The 20,911-nt window shown below is 36.4% G+C and overlaps 3 protein-coding genes across 6 annotated transcripts in view; all 3 read right to left on the reverse strand.

Annotated features, from left to right (window-relative positions):
• Positions 1-3,136, reverse strand: part of LOC311096484 (CASK interacting protein 2) — a 54,534-nt gene extending 51,398 nt beyond the window's left edge. For 3 of the 4 annotated variants that reach the window (XM_084135671.1, XM_084135670.1, XM_084135669.1), the window contains exons 1-2: positions 2,951-3,130; positions 2,244-2,591 (exon numbers count right to left, since the gene is read on the reverse strand). In XM_084135671.1, coding sequence (XP_083991797.1) covers positions 2,244-2,337 — 94 coding nt within the window. In that variant the 5' untranslated portion in view covers positions 2,338-2,591; positions 2,951-3,130. Of the gene's footprint in view, positions 1-2,243; positions 2,592-2,950 lie in introns of all 4 variants that reach the window. The other variant, XM_084135668.1, reaches the window with a different exon arrangement.
• Positions 3,137-6,111: 2,975 nt separating this feature from the next.
• st6galnac1.2 (ST6 (alpha-N-acetyl-neuraminyl-2,3-beta-galactosyl-1,3)-N-acetylgalactosaminide alpha-2,6-sialyltransferase 1, tandem duplicate 2) lies at positions 6,112-9,817 on the reverse strand. The gene is made up of 9 exons (XM_084135586.1): positions 9,524-9,817; positions 9,170-9,383; positions 7,781-7,943; positions 7,518-7,686; positions 7,214-7,352; positions 7,027-7,130; positions 6,816-6,899; positions 6,621-6,720; positions 6,112-6,505 (listed from the first exon to the last, which is right to left on the reverse strand). The coding sequence occupies exons 1-9, from the start codon at positions 9,628-9,630 to the stop codon at positions 6,326-6,328; spliced, it is 1,260 nt and encodes a 419-aa protein (XP_083991712.1). The 5' UTR covers positions 9,631-9,817; the 3' UTR covers positions 6,112-6,325.
• Positions 9,818-16,541: 6,724 nt separating this feature from the next.
• st6galnac1.1 (ST6 (alpha-N-acetyl-neuraminyl-2,3-beta-galactosyl-1,3)-N-acetylgalactosaminide alpha-2,6-sialyltransferase 1, tandem duplicate 1) lies at positions 16,542-20,865 on the reverse strand. The gene is made up of 9 exons (XM_084134675.1): positions 20,634-20,865; positions 20,300-20,498; positions 20,049-20,211; positions 18,768-18,936; positions 18,505-18,643; positions 17,937-18,037; positions 17,620-17,703; positions 17,445-17,544; positions 16,542-17,304 (listed from the first exon to the last, which is right to left on the reverse strand). The coding sequence occupies exons 1-9, from the start codon at positions 20,726-20,728 to the stop codon at positions 17,131-17,133; spliced, it is 1,224 nt and encodes a 407-aa protein (XP_083990801.1). The 5' UTR covers positions 20,729-20,865; the 3' UTR covers positions 16,542-17,130.
• Positions 20,866-20,911: the final 46 nt, after the last annotated feature.

Consider the following 20,911-nt stretch of genomic DNA (forward strand, 5'->3'; position numbering starts at 1 on the left):
TTAGATTTCACAGTAAGCGGGGCTACACAGTGCTATGACGCAAAAACAGAAACCAGATGATCGTCAAATTGCCATCACGCTCCGGTTAGGGCAGAAATACAGATTTACATGAGATATCCGTTATCGGTTATCTCTTTGTGTCATGCTACTGTTTCACTGTTTGGACACAGCGTGAAGCAAAACAGGAATTACACAAAACTTAAGATCACTTTAAAACAAATTCAGAAGAGCGCATTCACATGCAGTCACATTCAGTAAGCAAATAAATGAGAGTCTAGATTTAAGATGCATGTGTCTTCTGATCTGCGCCGTTTGTTTTCTACAGTAGCCTTGTGTTCTGTAGGCTAATTAAGCTAAAAATAGAAAATGTATGCAAGCTCTCAGATAATGCTAATAATACTGTCCATCCTTTATCTCTAGTTTCGATGAATATTTAAAAGCTGACTGTAAGATGCAGGTCTGCTCAGTTGAAGGATGGCCGGCTTACACAGTTTATACTAGATCTAGTGATGACTGACAACATCGCTCATGGATTAACTGAGCAGATTCCAAAACAGTCCCGAGTAGCCTGACCCATCTGTCATGAGCAAGAGGAGAGAGTATTACAACATGTATATGCTTGCATTTAACATGCTTTGTGTAGAAAAAAAAATCACTGGCTTGGAGTCACCTTATGTGTCTTGCTGGTGTTTACCCCAGTCATTTACATGGCTCCTACATTTTTAGGGAACAAAAGCGACTGAAAGCAAAGCAGCCCATGGCATTGTTAAGGAACAGTGAATGCTGTGCTGAAATCCAGATCTCTATAAAGTTAATCTGTCAGTTTGCCATATGGGTTATCCCTGATTTGTAACAAGACAGGTGGGGGCAGGGAAGAACACAAGATACTAGATTTTAGCTAAATGGAAGAAGGAATTTCAAGGTTTATCCGGGTTCAATACAAGTTACGCTCAATCTACAGAAACTGTGAGTGAATGATTGACTCAGTGTTCCTTTTCCTTAAAGTGGCCATAAAATGAAAATTCACCCAATCTATTTTAAAATGCATGTTATTGAGTTTTTATCCCCTCTTAATTTTTAATTAAAATATCATAACTTCTCTCTGGTGGCGTATAGACTTCCCCAATCATTTCAGTCCACTTAATCCCTGCCACTTTCTTAAATTCGACCTCAAGCTCGCATTCAGATCTGCCTCCATCCGATCAACATTGGATGGATAGAACCAAGCTCCTGCCCTACATTTTTTTCTTTTCCAATAATCCATTCAGTCATAAGTACATCACAACATACGAAAAGATCGGTCGCTACTTCAGTTTCATTGCGACTTTAAAAATGAATTCAAAATAAATCATTTTCTGACAATTTTATAAAAGCACAATGAAAAAGAATCAGAAAGACATTAATTTGATATAAATAAATAAGAAGTTAAACAACAAACCCAGTAAACCCGTAAAAACAAACCCAGTTCCAAAAATCTTCAAGGCACTTAATCAAAAGCCTTGACATGATTAAGATCGATAGCCTATGAATTTGACTGACAGGGAACACATTCAAGAATTATTCAATATTAATAACACTGCGATCAATATCTTGTAGAAGAATATGACCATATTGGACTGACTATCACCATTCAGATATGCAGGGGAGTTCATTGACCGTCTGGCCCGCCAGGAACTGACCCTGTTTGGCCTCCAGTCGATTCGGTCTCCATCTGCTTGGGAAAGACTTACAGACTGTCCTGAAAACATCCTCTGCAGGTGCACTGCACTAACTTGAACCCTACTGAGTAACAGACTAGCCTACTTGTTTTAAAGGTTTTGGCATACTATTCCAACTAGAGTTGATGTCTAAAGGTACCTGTTTACATCTTAGTGTTTACATAAAGTCATAGTGTACACATTACTGGAATCGCCAAGAAATGCTAATGGTCTTTTCATGTTCAGTTTGGATGCAGTTGTTGTTTAGTGTCATACGCAGTACAGATGTTAAATAAAGAAAATGAATTCTTCACCTGAAGAGTAATCTGACACAATAACAGCATTTTCAAGAATGACTGTGTACAGGGTATCAAGTTGCAGCTTAGCGCAATTAAAATATTTTAAATACTTAAAGCATGATGTATAATATGATCTGTGGCTGCATATTGACTCAGTACATGATGAATTTGTTAACTACATTTACGAATGTCTAACTACAAACTGTATCATTAGCAAAAGAAAAACATGTGCCTTAAAATAACTCACTATTTCGGTTGGTCTTGATCTTGGCCAGAAGTTTATGAGCTAAGGGAAGGTCTCTATTCTTCACAGCCAGAAGAAGGTCCTGCTCCTTGCCCATGGCTCTTGTCCAGCTCCCAGAAGTGTGTTACAGTCTGGATTCACAATGTCATGGTTCTCTCGGTTCACGAAGCCTAGGATTTGGCTTTTGGTCTAACTTATTTTTTTTTTAAACATGGACAAAACATTTAGCACATTAAGCTTTTAATTTGGATTGAAGTTGTTTTTAAGGTCCTATGCTACATGTTTGTTTTTGAGCAGCGCGTATATATTGAATGTAAGCCATCCTCACAGCCAGAAACATCACATGGAAACCTATGGGAAGAACACACATGCAGTGTTATCATTATCATAATACATTTTAATATATTTGAGCATAAAACACAGTTTCTGAAGAAACCAGTGAATGGAATATTGAGTCTATAGACAACTGTATTTAATTTCTCTTTCATTTGAAATAAACAGGCAACCAATCACTTCCAAGACAACCTTAGAGCGCTTCTGTAATCATTTGGTTGTTATGGAAAGTACCGTAGGACGTATAATACGATGTTTGAAATAACCCTAAACAATAATGACAACTTTCCTGACCAGTTACTTGTCTGACTATTTGTTAAATCAAAAGCTAAATAGGGAATACGCTTGCCATGTAGATCTGTAACATAGCTACTCACCAATACGTAGTCAGGTCGATTTAACTCTTAAAACCACTTATTCCACGAAACCGAAGTAGTTCAATAAGAATAATCCCGTTTATGATTTCTGTTCCTGTTGGGGAAATCGCAAAAGCGCAATGCCATGCTTGAACGTGTTTGACACAACACAAGTGGCCGGTGCGTGAGCGCGCGTGCGTCTGTCACGCGCTTCCCCGGTGTAACTCTCTTCCTGAAAGGTGCGCTTTTAAGTCTCTCGCTTCAATTTAACGATTCCAGAAAAGAAACAAAAGGATAATGGCCAATATATTCTATAACATTCTCTAAATGTTTACATTGATGGATGCAATGTTCTAAAGCTGTCTATATATGTGCATGTTACATGTAGCCTACAGTTTGTATTACACCATGGGTGTGTTAATCAATAAGACAAAATTAACAGTTATCTCACAATTGTCTCCATATGCTTTGATAGTAATTTCGGAGATATATCCAAGACAGACATCTGTGATCCTAATGTGAAGTCACTGTTGTTTCTAAAGTAATTGCGACATCTGGTGCCTTAACGGTGTAATGTCCCGCCAAAGTTCCTACACAGAAAAAAAAAGAAGCCTTTTTTTACATTTACGTAATTTACTTGAAAAATTGATTAAGGATTGTTCAATTAAATTACTTAAGGATTATTCATTTCAATTTGATGACATTTTACCATTAATTAAATTGCGTAAATCTTAAAAAAAAAAGGCTTAATTTTAAGTGAACGTTTACCTGCAACCATAATATGGAAGGCATTTTCTGCCAAATTTAAATAAATAAATTAAATGATTAAAATTAAAATTAAAACCAGATTAACGATTTCATTACAGAAAACTGTATGCAAAAAATGTGACAAAATTGAGAATGAAATTAAATGATTTCATTTTCACAGCATTATCCCTGTCAAATTGAAAAATAAAATGCAATGGGTGATTTCACATTTCATTTTCACTACAGTCTCGAGGCAAGACTGCCAATATTAAAATGAAAAGCCAAACGTGAAAAAGAAACTGCAAATACAGTTTTTACAATGCTCTTTAGTAACGCTCACGCAATAATAGTGACACAATTCAAATACAAATGTAAATTTTCGTTTTCATTTTAATTCCTCTTTTATTTCACAGTTTTCATTTTCGTTTTCATTTTCAAAGACAACCTGCATGCAAAATCTATGTTAATGAGTGGGTGTGGCTTATTCTAGTAACGGCGCTGAGACACGCCTTCTGTAAAGCTAGAATTCACAACCTAGTTATGATGTTAGACTCAGACTACTAGACCATAATCGACGATGAGGTTCATTCATGTATTAGGCTGTTTTGGAAATTCAACTATTTGGGTGTACAGAAGTTTTAGTAACACAATTTCTACAACAATTATAGCCAGACATTAATACCCACTGGCTTTAACCGAGAACCTCGGCCAATGTTTCATATTCGCGTCGTGCCTAACAACGCCCTTCAGCCGTGACTTATTCAGATACAGCACTAGCCTAGTGTACCTTATTGCTTTTATAAAACGGTTACCACGCAATACAAATATTAATCCCGAAACATATGCATGAAACTTTCATGAAGTAAAATTAATCACTAAAAGCCAATTCCTTCCGCTGGAGAAAAAAAAAAAGTCCCTGACCATAAAGCAACAGAATAAGTTACATTATTTCTCCATTAGATGGAGACAAAGACTGTCTTAATGAGTGAGTCAGTCAGTCAGTAGAGAAGACTTTTGAAATGACTCAAACTTGTGATCACGGAGAAGAAAGACCCAACTGACATGACTATAGGCACGGACAACCCCTATTAACTGTTAAAAGTACAAGATATCACACCGGACATTCAAACGGATTTTTTATTATGAATAGGCCTATAGCACTGACCTGAAAGAAAATGCTATATCTAGCCTACTGTAAATGCAGGTACACTCGCTTTCTCGATCTCATCCAGAAGTTGTTACTGGAAATGAAAATCAGCATTGTGTTTTTGTACACTTTTTGTACACAAACTTAAAATAACCAAAAGACAGGTAACAGTTAAACAGCGGACAGATACAGGCTAGTGCTGTATCTGAATAAGTCGCGGCTGAAGGGCGTTGTTAGGCACGACGCGAATATGAAACATTGGCCGAGGTCCTCGGTTAAAGCTAGCGGGTATTAATGTCTGGCTATAATTGTTGTAGAAACTGTGTTACTAAGACCTTTGTACACCCAAATAGTTGAATTTCCAAAACAGCCTAATACATGAATGAACCTCATCGTCGATTATGGTCTAGTCTGAGTCTAACATCATAACTAACATGGTCAGGCTGGTTGTTTCCATGTTCTAATGCTGCGGCAGCTTCCCGCAAAAGCTCCCTAACAGATTTCGCCATATCTCGTCGTCTCGATTACAATATAATCACATTTAAATAATTTCGTTTCACACATTCAACTCATGCACACGGGATGTCGACGACTTCGCTTTACAGAAGGCGTGCCTCTAGCGCCGTTACTAGAATAAGCCACACCCACTCATTAACATAGATTTTGCATGCAGGTTGTCTTTGAAAATGAAAACGAAAATGAAAACTGTGAAATAAAAGAGGAATTAAAATGAAAACGAAAATTTAAATTTGTATTTGAATTGTGTCACTATTATTGCGTGAGCGTTACTAAAGAGCATTGTAAAAACTGTATTTGTAGTTTCTTTTTCACGTTTGGCTTTTCATTTTAATATTGGCAGTCTTGCCTCGAGACTGTAGTGAAAAAATGTGAAATCACCAATTGCATTTTATTTTTCAATTTGACAGGGATAACGCTGTGAAAATGAAATCATTTAATTTCATTCTCAATTTTGTCACATATTTTGCGTACTGTTTTCTGTAATGAAATCGTTAATCTGATTTTAATTTTAATCATTTAATTTATTTATTTAAATTTGGCGGAAAATGCCTTCCATAACCATAAACTAGATATTAAATTGTCATTTACTGACTCCCTAAATGTTACAATATGCAGAAACGACTTGAAAGGTGACGCACGGATAATATCACTATGCAATATAATCCATGACTTTTAATAATTAGCATCTCATTTAAACGCAAAATGTCTTACCTCTAATATGCTCCTCATAGAGTTGCACGTAATGATATAAGAAAGCAGAATTGACTTTGGAATTTCACAGTTAATTTATTGTTTATTTCAGAATACAGATACACAAAGTAGAAACTAACAATGCAAAAAAGTTATAAAACACACTCAACATTTGCAACAAGTTACACCTCTTTCTTATTGTGAAAAAACACTGACTGAAGTATATATTTCTTTTCTAGCAATTATTTGGGTCATTAAGGAAGCTGAATTACTTTTAAGAAACACAGATTCACTTAGATATCAGATTTTCCCAAATACAGCCAGATTAATTTGTCGTCATGCAATTTCTTCCAGGTTTTCATCTCTAACCTATAATCGTGATTAGCATAAAACACTAGTTTAGTGTATTTGGTGTCATAGTAGTAGGTTGGATATTTCCGATAGTCGACCGTGCTAAAACCATAGACTCTCACCTACGTGAAGAGCAAGAAAAACAAGGCATCACTATAAAATGATACACTCATCTGATAAAAATAAACATGAATGCTAACAAGTAAACAACTGTGCATATTTTTAAAGATCACTTACAATGTCACACGTGTGCATAGCCAGCATAAGTGTAAATGCGCCATTAGTGGGTCTGACCACCCACCATCTTTTAGTTTTTAATTGTTTTGCTTCAAGAAACCTAAAATGAAAAGTGAGAGACATGAAATGACAAATAATGAAATGATAACTTCATGCACTAAACATATTCTAATGTGTGCACATTTGAGCCCCCACCTGTTTCGCAAATATCTCAGAAAGTCTGGATGGAGGACGTAGTAAGAACTTTCATTAAAATGCCCACTGTAATAATTCCTTGGCCTTCAAAATAATAAATCATTGAACGTTAGGCATATGTAAACAAATCAATATTAGTGTGTAGACGACAATCATCAACAAGGTTAATCGCTCTTATTTTTGGTTTATGATGACAAATGTTATGACTTACGTTTGTCCATTATATGCTCCTGATGGTATTTTTCTGTTCTTCATAAGGGACTCGAGAAAGTTGTAATCTCTTGGACCCTCCGGGATTAGAACATATTTAATGTCCTTCCATAAAAAGGCCAACAACAAAAAAACTATTAGAGGTTCATCCAAAGCAGCTCAAAAGAACAAGTGATAGTTAAGACAACCTCGTCAGTAGGAATCTGTTTGAAACCTCTGTTTTTGTGTAACATGAGGGACTGGGTTAAGGAATGTGCTGTGTGCACATAAACAGATGTCCTTTTCCCAACATCCTCCTCATGTCCTGCTATAATGGCTGCATTCACTCTATCAGAAATAAGTAAATAAGTGGTTTTATTAAATCAGTACATAAAAAAGTTGATGTATAAGCTTTCACAAGACATCCTGGTTTACACATTACACTCGTTTAAAAGTGACTGATTGAATCTGCATTTAAACTATGTTTTGTTCTTGATAACTTCTAAGATTTACCTGAACACATAATCATTAGAGTCAATCTCCGTTCCTAGCCTGGAGCCATTGAGAATGCCACCATTCCCAACAACAGCACAGTGAATGCAGCCATCTTTCGCTCTTGTAGGTACTGGCAGTAACTGGGTAGAGGCAAGTTTAGGGATGGTGTCAACAGCTGCTTTTGTGGCTATAAAAAGAAGGAAATACAGCATTATTTTAGCTTCATGGTATAATAATAAACCATCTGTATGATCACGTTCATGCTTTATGATTAAACAAACCTGTGTAATTACATCCCATATAGCCAAAGGGGTTGTTAAAATGATAAAGCCGGCTCCACTCACTCACGTTGAGATGATCGCTTTGTAAAAACAGCTGAATGCTTGGAATAAACTTCTCCATAAACTCTGGATTAGAGGAATTTCGCAAGGATGCCGTGCATTCCTGAAAAACATGTTGGAAACATATTAAACCGTCTAAAGCCTGTAAATGGAAGAGTTTATTGTACCTTCAAAAAAAAAAAAAAAAATTTTTTACAGTTTTGTATACAATACCTGTCAAAATCAGCACAACTGTTTTCAACATTGATAATAATATTAATAATAAAAATGATACCCAAGCACCGGATCAGCATATTAGAATGATTTCTGAAGAATCATGTGACACTAAAAACTGGAGTAAAGATAAAATCTGAAAATTCAGATTTGATAACAGGAATAAATTACATTTTAATATAAATTCAAATAGAAAACAGTTCTTTTAATTTGAAATAATATTTCACAATTTTTGATTAAATTAATGCAGCCTTGGTGAGCATAAGAGACTTGTTTAAAAAAAAAAAAAAAAAACATAAAAAATTGTAATGTTTCCAAACTCGACAAGTACTGTATGTTTTTTAAATCATATCTGATATATCAGTCTTTTACGGCTCATATAGTACAATATAGATTACACTGGAAAAACATCTGCAATTTGGTGCAGTAATTTATATGGCCAAAAAGATGAAATTCTGATTGTAATGTGAATCAGTGTCAGAATGCTATAGACAAAAAGCATTAAAAAGGTTTACTTGATTTATCCATACTTCATTTTTTAAAAACAAATGCATGAATAAATCAAGTAAACCTAAGTTGCTTCAGTCCAGTAAATGTTCACCTTAAAATATTACTAATAATAATTATCCGTCATCTTTATAAAAAAAAAAATTAAAAAAAGATTCAGGAAAAAAAAAAAGACATGTACCACAACCTGAAGGTGAACATGACTTTTAATTGCTAAAAAAAAAAAAACCAATAAACAAGTATGAACAATCAGTCAGAGGGCAGAAAGCATTTAGAAGATTGTGTAAAACAGGTTTTCCAGCAAGTTTTGAAAAGCTTTAGAAATTAATGTATCAAATGGCTTTATAGGGTTAAACATGTTTCACATGTATTTTGATCATCACTCAGTGCTAGTTCAAAATGAATTAACAAAGAAACGACAGAGAGAGTGAAAAGTGCCCAAAACCAAGCTGTGAAAGCCAGTTAACAGATCAGTCTAGACCAGCACACCATTATTAGGCTGGTTTAAGAGCTTTTTCCTTTTCAGAAGGGTTATATCAGTAATGTCACCCATTAGCAGGATGTTCACAAACTTTTCTCTAAGTTATTGTTGTTGTCCACTGCACTTACACTCGGTTTAAACTGTGGATCCAATCGATACAGATCCTCAAATGTCCACTGGGGCAGAGCAGTAAAGTTGTGCTTGTCCATAAAGGGCACAAGGGTTGGTTGAGTCCCAAGAGGAACATTTTGCTCAGAGGAACTGTTTGCTCCTGCGTCAGCCTCAACTCTCTGCAAAGAATCTGTGACATTGTCTTCATCCACCCAAAAGTTGTAATACTGTCTAAGAAAAAGGGATTGCAGCTCTTGTTATAGCATGTGACTTTAAATGATAGTATGTCAGTAGGCTACTAATAAAAGCAAAATGTTGAATTTCGAAATGACACATATTTGAATTCAGTAGCCTACATTTTCGTTTCTTACCGCACATTTGCTTTTATGGTGTAGTTTCCGTTGTAAAAGGTTACAACAATAAACAGGAGTATTAAAGTTATAAGGGAAGTGACAAAGAATATCCTTTGGAGAAACATCCTCAGTGAAAGCTTGCAAGCGCACCTGTAAACTGATTAGGCCTATTACCGACGACTCAAATGAGCTGCCTACCTAGAAACATTTTTTGAACCTCATTTGCGTAATAAACTGTCAATACTAATATGGACGCGCTTGATATTTAGGCCTAAATGTTTTAAGCTGTCGCGCCATTTAAACACTGCCTATTCTCACAGATTTATTTTTGCATTTTTAAATAGCCTAGACGATAGACGCTAGAACCAATCGGGTTTGTGGGCAATTTCTTCTCCTCCTTCTTTTCCTTATATGTCGTTGAAGATGATCCTCACTGCAGAACACGAGATCCAGGGGGCGAGGTTGGATCCAGATCCAACACCTCCCACTTTATATACTTTGCTCCACCAGATGAACCGGCATATTTCAGAAGCTGCAGCCCGCAATCTTTAGAGTAAGTTGCAACATTTGAGTGTGTTGTGTGTGCATGATGTAGTGCAGTGTGAAAGAATGAATGAGTGATTTAGTGTTTAATTCTGTGTGTAAGTTCACTACTACTACTTTTTAATGTCCTGTGGTTTCCATAATGTTGGTGTGTTATTATAGCCGCTTTCCGACCAAGTAGTTATAGGAACTTAGTTCTAGGAACTGTCCACTTCTAAACAGTTCTAAGAACTACTCTCCCCCAAACTCGGTTTTGCTGTTTGCGTTCGCACTGGCCAAGTGGCCATAGGAACTGGTAGGAGGGGTAAGGGAGTGACGCAAGCACGGTGACTTTTATTTTGACGGCGCGACGGACCTTTATTTTGGCGGCGCTGAGAACGCCAGAGCAAACAATGCTCGCATTCTCTGTGTTTATTAGTTAGCAATCTGTCTAACAGTACTGTTTAATATCTTATTAGATAGAACTGTTATAGAAAGTAGACAGTATATGAAAAAAGGTTATTAGCCTATGCCGTGTGGTTGATGTCCAGTATTGCTAGCTGGGCAGATAAACATAATCATGTTTGGCTTGGTCCCCTCAAAGTTGCGTTGGATTTTCTCTTCAGCATAAAGGTTTAGAGACCCATATATCACTGTTTTCCATGTTTGTATAGTTTATGGAGTAAATATATAGGCTATAATCTGTGTGTTTACATTCTAGCTGTTTTAAAAATGGCGGGTGCTGATGTTCCGCGTGCGTTCGGTCAATCAGCGTACACTAACGTCACGGATAGTTCCTATAGTGCTGGTTTAGACCCTACTCTGAAGTAGGACCCAAATTAGTTCCTACAAATGGAGTTCCTAGAACTAAAATCGTTCCTAGTTCCTGCGGTGCGAACACGCCAATATCCGGGTACTTTAGCCAATAGTTCTAGGAACTGTGAAAAGGTTCCTCCGGTCGGAAAGCGGCTTATGTTAACGTTCAGTGAGTCTGCTTACGATGTGCTCCTAATGTGGGTTTCCTTATGTTTCGCGTTCAAAGTTTCCCTACTGTATTCAGTGTCTGTTTTACCTTGTGTGTAAATAAACGTTTTTTGTTGTTGTTGTTGTTGTTTGTTTTCTATTTCATTGTGCTGGTAATGTATTTTGCATGCATTTATGTTAGTGAGATGCTCTTATTATGTTATGTAAATTAAGTCAGATGCCCTTGTGAAGTCATTCATAATAACATGATAGTGCTGCTATAGGCTACTACAGTTTTATAATATTATGCATAATCAGTGGTGTAAAAAGCACATATATTTTCTACTTAGAAGTAGAAAGAGAACTTAATTTAAAATTACTCCAATACAAGTAGATGTGCCTACCTATTAATCTACTGAAGTCAAAGTGCATGGGGACCACTGGGAGAGGATCAGCCAATCAAAGAATAGGCTACACTTCTTTTTAAGAAATATTTATTCTGACATGTAACAAGGAACTACAGGCTTTTCAGGGAAGGTGAATTTTTTTTACATTATTTTTTGTTAAATGTTTTGGAGTAAAAGCAACGTTTCTCTAAATGAAAATATTCTAATAAAATACTTGGTTATTGCCCACCACTGTACATAATTATAAGGTGCACATTCACACAATGTACAAACTACAGTGTTTGTAACTACCCAGACAGCAACATAGTGTCGGCCCACATCTGGTACACATGGATTCCACACGGATCTGGGCCGACACTATGTTGCTGTATGGGTAACCATTAAAAACGTTATTAAAAAAGTTTGTTTTCAGCCAGTTTGTTTTTCCGTCAAAAGAATAACAATAACTTACTTGTTACGACTCAAAATGCGAAAAACGGTAGAGCAACAACACAAGTATGAATGACATGTCTTTTGGCAAAACTCCAATCAAAATGCAGTGAGAGGGGATCCAGCTCCACCCTCTGGATCCAGCTCCGCCCCCTGGATCTTGTGTACTGCAGTGAGGGGTATCTGTCGCGCCAGATTCTATTGGCCTAACACATTTTGGTTTTGGCTCAGTTATTAAAAAAATAATTACGTTTTTTTTTTTTTTTTTTACACAAGCAACATACACATCTCTGCTACAAATGAACACTGAAAGTTTTTTTCTAGGACCTACCATTTTCGTACAGTTGCATTGAAAGTGACAGAAGTGCAAATGTTACAACTTAACTTGGTACAGACTGTAATTGTAATTGTAACAGACAGAGGGGTTAGTTGTAACACTTGTGTATAACACACATAATTCAGTACTATTTTATCTGTATAGTTTGATATTGTTTGTACATCTGTATAGATAGATATCCATACATCCATCCCTCATCCAATCATCCTTCTATTATGGATCAATATCATGGATAGAGATATATGAAAGGGCTGCACAGTTTTGCAATACATAAATAAATAAAATCATCAAATATTGTAATTGCTATTGAATTATATTTGTGTGTGGCAGCTGCATGCAAAATTATTATTATTAATAATAACAGTAATAATAATAAAAACGAGCTAAAAATCACATTTTAAAGGGTTTATTGCATGAAAAACAGGCTTTTTAATAAATAAACAAGTGATCAATGCAATTGTGGAAAAAAATCATACTTTGACATTTAAATTCCAACATTGTTTGTGAAAGTCCAACAAAGTTAAATGTGGCAAAATAAATATATAAATAAATACTCAAACCTCTGGTTTTCATTTCATTATCGTTGTACACTTGGCGGCTTAGTTGTAACACTGTGCTACAACTAACCCCGCTGTGTAAAAAAAATAGTTTAAGCCTAGCTAACAGTTGCTAGGAGTTGCTGATATGTTTCAAAATGGTGCCATGTTTTAGTCAACAAGACAGTGATTAAGGTAATATAAAGTTAGATTTGGTGACGTACACACCCAACTCAGAAACCGAAAACAACGTATGATGAAAAATTTGACTTGCATGGTGTCAAAACACTCCATGAATCTTCACGAAATCTTATCAAAACTTTCCACAAATCCGCCGGAGACGACTTCTTCTGGCAGCGAGAGAAAAAGAGCGGAAACACAACCTGCTTGACCCTGACTAACTATGTAAAAGGTCTGTGTTACATTTACCCCGCGTTAGGTTTTGCCTAACTCTCCCTAACTCCCCTACTCTCTCATGAACATTATCATTATAACAGCTCAAACATGCATTTTAGTCTAGAGCCCTATTCGGACGGGATTAGTTTAACATGGAGAGGTGGGGTAAAGTAATTATTACCAGAGCTTCTCAGTGATTTTAGTCCCGTCCAAACAGACAGTGTCAGTAAAGATTACGGCGACTTTTACCTTCTGTAAAAAATGACCTCAGGTAATGCTAATCCAGTGCGAATAGATCAGCATATGTATATTCCATAATTTCCTGTTTAAAAGTAGGGGGGGGTTTTTTCAAGTAGGAGGTGCTTGAAGAAGCATTCGGTTGCGTTCTAGGCAGTGGGACAAGTCTATTGCAAACCTCAAGTGTTTTCTGCATTCCATTCAAATCAAAAAGAAGGTTGAAAGCACTTGTTAGTGCCAACCTATGTGAGACCATAGTGAGACCACTATGTAGAATGTGAAGTGCTGTGGCTGGACAGATATAAGCCAACAGATATAACAGGCTAGATTGAGAGGTTGTGTACCAGTAAATAAAAAAAATTAAAAATCTACTCCAAAAAAAAACACCTTGCATTTGCCAAAGAACATGAGGATTGGAGTATAGAAGATTGGAACCGTGTTTTGCAGTCCGACAAGTCAAAATCTAACATCCTAGCCTTGGATGGTGTCAGATATGTTCGTAGGAGACGACTGGAGTGTTTTAATATCAAATGCATACAGTGAGGAAAATAAGTATTTGAACACCCTGCTATTTTGCAAGTTCTCCCACTTGGAAATCATGGAGGGGTCTGAAATTGTCATCGTAGGTGCATGTCCACTGTGAGAGACATAATCTAAAAAAAAAAATCCAGAAATCACAATATATGATTTTTTAACTATTTATTTGTATGATACAGCTGCAAATAAGTATTTGAACACCTGTCTATCAGCTAGAATTCTGACCCTCAAAGACCTGTTAGTCTACCTTTAAAATGTCCACCTCCACTCCATTTATTATCCTAAATTAGATGCACCTGTTTGAGGTCGTTAGCTGCATAAAGACACCTGTCCACCCCATACAATCAGTAAGAATCCAACTACTAACATGGCCAAGACCAAAGAGCTGTCCAAAGACACTAGAGACAAAATTGTACACCTCCACAAGGCTGGAAAGGGCTACGGGTAAATTGCCAAGCAGCTTGGTGAAAAAAGGTCCACTGTTGGAGCAATCATTAGAAAATGGAAGAAGCTAAACATGACTGTCAATCTCCCTCGGACTGGGGCTCCATGCAAGATCTCACCTCGTGGGATCTCAATGATCCTAAGAAAGGTGAGAAATCAGCCCAGAACTACACGGGAGGTCAATGACCTAAAAAGAGCTGGGACCACCGTTTCCAAGGTTACTGTTGGTAATACACTAAGACGTCATGGTTTGAAATCATGCATGGCACGGAAGGTTCCCCTGCTTAAACCAGCACATGTCAAGGCTCGTCTTAAGTTTGCCAATGACCATTTGGATGATCCAGAGGAGTCGTGGGAGAAAGTCATGTGGTCAGATGAGACCAAAATAGAATTTTTTGGTCATAATTCCACTAAACGTGTTTGGAGGAAGAAGAATGATGAGTACCATCCCAAGAACACCATCCCTACTGTGAAGCATGGGGGTGGTAGCATCATGCTTTGGGGGTGTTTTTCTGCACATGGGACAGGGCGACTGCACTGTATTAAGGAGAGGATGACCGGGGCCATGTATTGCGAGATTTTGGGGAACAACCTCCTTCCCTCAGTTAGAGCATTGAAGATGGGTCGAGGCTGGGTCTTCCAACATGACAATGACCCGAAGCACACAGCCAGGATAACCAAGGAGTGGCTCTGTAAGAAGCATATCAAGGTTCTGGCGTGGCCTAGCCAGTCTCCAGACCTAAACCCAATAGAGAATCTTTGGAGGGAGCTCAAACTCCGTGTTTCTCAGCGACAGCCCAGAAACCTGACTGATCTAGAGAAGATCTGTGTGGAGGAGTGGGCCAAAATCCCTTCTGCAGTGTGTGCAAACCTGGTGAAAAACTACAGGAAACATTTGACCTCTGTAATTGCAAACAAAGGCTACTGTACCAAATATTAACATTGATTTTCTCAGGTGTTCAAATACTTCTTTGCAGCCGTATCATACAAATAAATAGTTAAAAAATCATACATTGTGATTTCTGGATTTCTTTTTTTAGATTATGTCTCTCACAGTGGACATGCACCTACGATGACAATTTCAGACCCCTCCATGATTTCTAAGTGGGAGAACTTGCAAAATAGCAGGGTGTTCAAATACTTATTTTCCTCACTGTACATGGTGCGCCATTTACAGATGTCTGCAGAAGGTGTTGGAAGGATCTTCAAATTTGCTGGCAGTTTGAAAATGAATCAATACTTGGGAAATCCTGTTGAACACAATGTAGCCAAGTATGATGGAGGATCTGTTTGGAGATCAAATGTGTACTTTGCAACATGATGACGATCCCAAACACACCACACATGACGCATGAAACAAAGTTGCGTGCAATGAAAGTGTTCATGCTCAGCATTTTGAAGTTGTCAAGTAGCCTCTTCAGTCTCCTAAACTTAAAGCCATTGAAAACCTTTGTGATATTATAAAGCTGAATAGTGAAAAGTCACATTGATCTTGGAAAGAACATATGTTCATGAATTGGAAAGAAGTTAAGTGTGACACATGTGCAAAGTTTAGTGAGTCAATGCCCAGGAGAATGGCTGCTGTAATCAAAAATAAGGGAGAACCAACAAAATATTCACAACTGATTACATTGTAGTCAATGTAAGCTATATTTCCATTTTTAATTATATGTTTGCGTTTGCCTTTCATGCCAAATCATTTTGTAATTTTTAATACCTTAAACAAATTTAGTGAATCCTTCTTCCCAATATAACATGTGATAAATATTGTGAAATTATCCCCTCCGGATATCATATTTGGCAACTAATGTACAATGCTATACAGTGCCAACATGATAAGTTAACATATTACAGTACCTTTCCCCTGGGGACCCAACCTTGACAAATATTTACTGGAGAAAGTGTGATGACTAGTTCCGGTTTACCTTTATCCTAAAATAAACACATGGTTTGATGATGCAGTGAATTTGTATCAGATTACAGCTCAAGCAAACTAAATCAAAGAAGTCTTTCACAGAAGTGAGCTGTTCAATAGTACTTTGAATAAATCAGCATGAAAACACAGGTTTACAGTGTCCTTGTTACACGCTACATGTAGTTAATAACTATAAATTATGCATAATTACGTGCAACTAACACTAAACCAAAACCCAACCCCATACATGTCGTTAATTATTATTACACAGTACTTAAATGCATAATTACACTGTAACACAGACACCATAAATAAGTGTAACGTCTTTTTATTCTTATCTTCATGTTGTTTGATAATGTGTATCAATACACATTTCTGCAATCCACAGAACTGGAATTTGTTAGATAGGACATGGTGCTTTAAAAAAATATAACATAAAATATAGATCTAAATATCAATAAATAGCATACTTCTTTAAAGTTGGTCCTATGTTTGTGTATGGCTATTGGAAGCCCAGTTTTAGGAAAATATTAATCTATTTTGCATTTATAAAAAAAACTAATAAAGTCATAAAAAGAGTAATGATTAATAATAGAAAACTGATCATAAAAAAAAACAGTTTTATATTGGAAATGTAATCAAATGTATAATGAATAATAATAAAAGACCGAACACAAACACAAACCTGTATAAATATCAGCTTTCTCTATAAAAAAAGGAAACCAAAAACATGCTTCACTTGCAGCATTTCACAGAAGTTTCATTTAGTTTAAGTCCATAGCTTTCCTTTGTCCATCTTGCCCTTGAATAACCAACCACCAAGACACAGAATCATAACTTGGAAATATCTTTTAAAATAACACCTGTTGACAGAACAGAGTCTACCTTCTGTTTTTGATGTGTTAGTGTCTTTGGAAGAGTCTAATGATTCCAGATTCATGCAGTTTCTTCCAGGTCTTTATCTCCAGGCCATAGTCATGGTTAATATAGAAAATGACACTGGTTTTTTTTAACTTTTCATAATAATAGTTGGAGTACTTATGGTGGTCTTCAGTAATAAATCCATAGGCATCCACCTGATGTCAAGTAATGTTCATAAAGTATTACTAATACAATGCAATTATGATGATATGAACATAAAATGTATTTTTCAGTTTTTAAAGAGCTGCAAACAAAGAATAAGTTGAAGTAATAGAAAAAATATGCATTTACTTACAATATCACATGTGTGAATAGCCAAGAACAAAGCAAACGCTCCATTGGTCGGTCTGTATATTGACCAGTAATTGCCCTGCATTTGTTTGGATGGCATGAATCTATTAAAAAAATTAAAAAATAAGAGTCATCGTTCTATGACCAAACAAACTGGTCACTGTAAACATAAATGTTACCTGTTGCGAATGTATCGAAGAAAATCAGGGTGAAGAACGTAGAATCTACTCTCATTAAAATTCCCATTGAAATAATTCAGTGGCCTACGAAAGAATAAATGCAAATATTGGTTTTTAAACAAATCAAGAGCACAGTGATAAATATTTACCACTTATCAAGGAGCCAAACATAGTAAGGTTTAAGATTATTTATTTATAAGCTCTCTGGAATACTTCATTCTGATTGGCCAGTCGACTGTGGTGAAAATTATCTCGAAGAACTTCTGTATTAATATTACCGTGTTCATCTTGCTTACTGGCAGAGCTGGATACTTTACCTCACACCCTTGAATGAACCGTTGGCTACTTTTCCCTGCAAAAGTCCTTGGAGCCACTCAAAGTCCCTCAGGCCCTCAGGGATCATTACATATTTGATACCCTATTGAATAACACCAGAGAGTATATATATATATATATATATATATGCGTGTGTGTGTGTGATTCTATAACATACAATATATCCCTATTAGAATGATTTCTGAAGGATCATTCATGTGACACTGGAAACTAGAGTAATTGCTGCGGAAAATGCAGCTTTTCCATCACAGCAATAAATTACATTTTAATACATATTAAAATAGAAAAAAGTTATTTTGAAATGTAATAATATTTAACAATATTATCGTTTTTACTGTATTTTTGTTCAAATAAATGCAGCCTTGGTGAGCAGAAGAGGCTTCTTTCAATAACATTAAAAAATCGTACCAACCCCAAATATTTGAAAAGTAGTGTTGCCTGCCACTGAAAAAAACAAACTTAACTGCACAGCAGCATAGTGCATTGAAGTGAGTATCTGCAAATTACAGTGAATATATTATTTTAGAATTCAGTGTAAAAAATACTGACCTCATCTTGTGGAATACTGTGAAAGCCTTCCTTTTTTAAATTCAGCAAGGTGGCATATAAGGAAAAAGCTGTATGCACATAAACTGATGTTCTATTTCCAACATCCTCCTCATAACCTTGAGTAACAGCCCCATTTACTCTAAGAATAAACAGTATCAGAATACACAGTCATGACCTTTAATAATAACTTTTTCATTCAATTGTCATCTCTACCGTAGACATTTTTCGCAAAGATAATTTTAGTTTCAAAGTTTCACGCTTACCGAAAAACATAATCATGGGAGTCTATCTCTTTGCCCATCTTTGAGTTGTTGAGAATACCACCAGCACCCACAACAGCACAGCGGATACAGCCATCTTTTGAGCCTTCAGGCACAGGCAGTAATATTGAAGACTGGGGTTTTGGAATTAAGTCCACTGCTTTTTTCACCTCTTCGGTGGAAAAGAAACAACGTACATGTACGTAAAGGAATGCAATGTGCGACAGCAACATAGTGTCGGCCCAGATCCGGCCCATATCTGACGCATGGAATCCACATGTACCAGATGTGGCCCAGATGTGGCCCGGATCTGGCCCAACACTATGTTGCTGTCAGGGATGGCATCCAAATTCATCCAATATTTCAAGGTTGCAAGTAAAGCTCAATCAACAGTATTTGTGGCATAATGATAATTAGAACAAACATATATTTTAGTCGTCCCTTTTTTCTTTAATATAAAAATTGAGGACAAACTATTTTTGTCCATTGAAAGTTTTTTTCCATAAAGAAGTTTCATCAGCTGAACAATCTGTGTATTGTTAAACAGTACAATCCATTGAATGCATTTTATTCTATCCCTCACAGCCTCGTTTTCATCCCTGTCAAAAATTAAATATGGCGCTACCCCGACTAGTCAACTGAAACTGAATATTTTTGTTTTGTGACTTGACCATATTTACTACCAATGTAAGTGCCTCACTGTAATCCAGACCTTTACTTTTTTAAAGGCGGCATCAATCTTTACCCTATTGAGGCTTATATCTGCATGAAATGGCTTCTCAAACGAGAAAAATACAGGACGATGAACATTATTTCTCCGATCCCATTGATCATGTTGAATTGATAATGTGAGTTGCCTCCCACCAGTAAACATGTCAACAAGAGAAGTCGTTGCAAGAGGGAGAAGTTATTCTGATTAAAGATTATGAGGGCACATGAATTTTGAAAAAGTGGGCACGGATAAATCATTTATAACAAACACTGCAATATTCCATAAAAAGTAAGAATTGTCAGTTTTGATGTCATGTGGTTTTTAAAAGAAAAGATGGGACGAGTGGTAATTAACATTATGATGTCGACTGATTTGAGCGTAACTTACACTGAACCCATAATGTTTCTTTGAATAAAGAAAGAGAGAACGGTTTACAATATTTATCTAGCCTATGATAAATAACCTACTACACGCCTTTCTCAAACACATGCAGGATGTGCCAGAGGTTTTAGACACCCATACAACATGTAAAATCTGCCAGAAATGTTGTGTAATTTGCCTTAGATGATCACCATTGTAACTGTACTCCATGAAGCCAAAAGGATTGTTGAAGTGTGCTAATCGATTCCATTCTGTTATGTTGAGTTGACCTCTGTATAGCCACAGCTGAATATCAGAAAGGACAGCTTCCTTGAACGTGGGATCCTCTGTGTTTTGAAGAGACTTTGAACAGGTCTACGGAAAAGGTGATTTTTCATAGGGATCAAAACGACTGCACAGCTGAAACATGACGCGAGAATAGTATTGAAAAAGGAGCACTTACAGGTTTTCTTGCTTGATGGTCTCGCAAATAAACATCTTCGAAATCCCACACTGGCAGTTTTGTAAAATTTTCCTTGTAGAGAACCGGAATAGGTGTAATGTTCACTTCTCGCTCAGCGGAGTGAAAGGGTTTTTCAGTTTTGTGTAAAATAGTATTTCCAAGTGATGATAATTTCAGTACAGAAATAATGAACGTTTTGCTAATGAGGAGGAAAATGTACATTAAAAACAGGAACAAATTAGCAAGAATACCAAAATACGAGTCAGAAGAATATCATAATTACACCATAAGATATTTTCAAAAGATTTACTTAGCCAATACACTTATTTCTTACCTGTGGAAGTGTTCAGAGAGATTCAACCAAAGGACTAGATAGAGCAGCACGCTAAAAGTCAGAATGAGACTAACAAAGCCCCAGGCTTTCAACATATTTCATGAGTGACTGGCACTCATCTTATCAGTCTGGTCACATGCAAACTATGTGAAAGACTTGGTAACAGTGTTTTATAATCTACCTTTTGAAATTCATTACATCATCACACCATTTGTTTATTTTTGGATTACAGTCCGCCCCTTCCATTTGAATGACATGATTATCCTGGCCAGCACAGA

This window comes from Abramis brama (assembly GCF_963993115.1).
Source record: "Abramis brama genome assembly, chromosome: 14".
Lineage (NCBI taxonomy): Eukaryota > Metazoa > Chordata > Actinopteri > Cypriniformes > Leuciscidae > Abramis > Abramis brama.

What these genes read in the sequence shown, in the direction of transcription:
- st6galnac1.2 (XM_084135586.1), bottom strand. Translation starts at nt 9,630, where the DNA reads ATGTTTCTCCAAAGGATATTCTTTGTCACTTCCCTTATAACTTTAATA. An exon ending in TATGGGATGTAATTACACAG is followed by an intron (nt 7,687 to 7,780) that starts GTTTGTTTAATC and finishes TTCTTTTTATAG; the next exon opens with CCACAAAAGCAGCTGTTGAC. An exon ending in CTGAGATATTTGCGAAACAG is followed by an intron (nt 6,721 to 6,815) that starts GTGGGGGCTCAA and finishes TTTTCATTTTAG; the next exon opens with GTTTCTTGAAGCAAAACAAT.
- st6galnac1.1 (XM_084134675.1), bottom strand. Translation starts at nt 20,728, where the DNA reads ATGTTGAAAGCCTGGGGCTTTGTTAGTCTCATTCTGACTTTTAGCGTG. An exon ending in CATGGAGTACAGTTACAATG is followed by an intron (nt 18,937 to 20,048) that starts GTGATCATCTAA and finishes TTTCCACCGAAG; the next exon opens with AGGTGAAAAAAGCAGTGGAC. An exon ending in GGTTCATTCAAGGGTGTGAG is followed by an intron (nt 17,704 to 17,936) that starts GTAAAGTATCCA and finishes ATTCTTTCGTAG; the next exon opens with GCCACTGAATTATTTCAATG.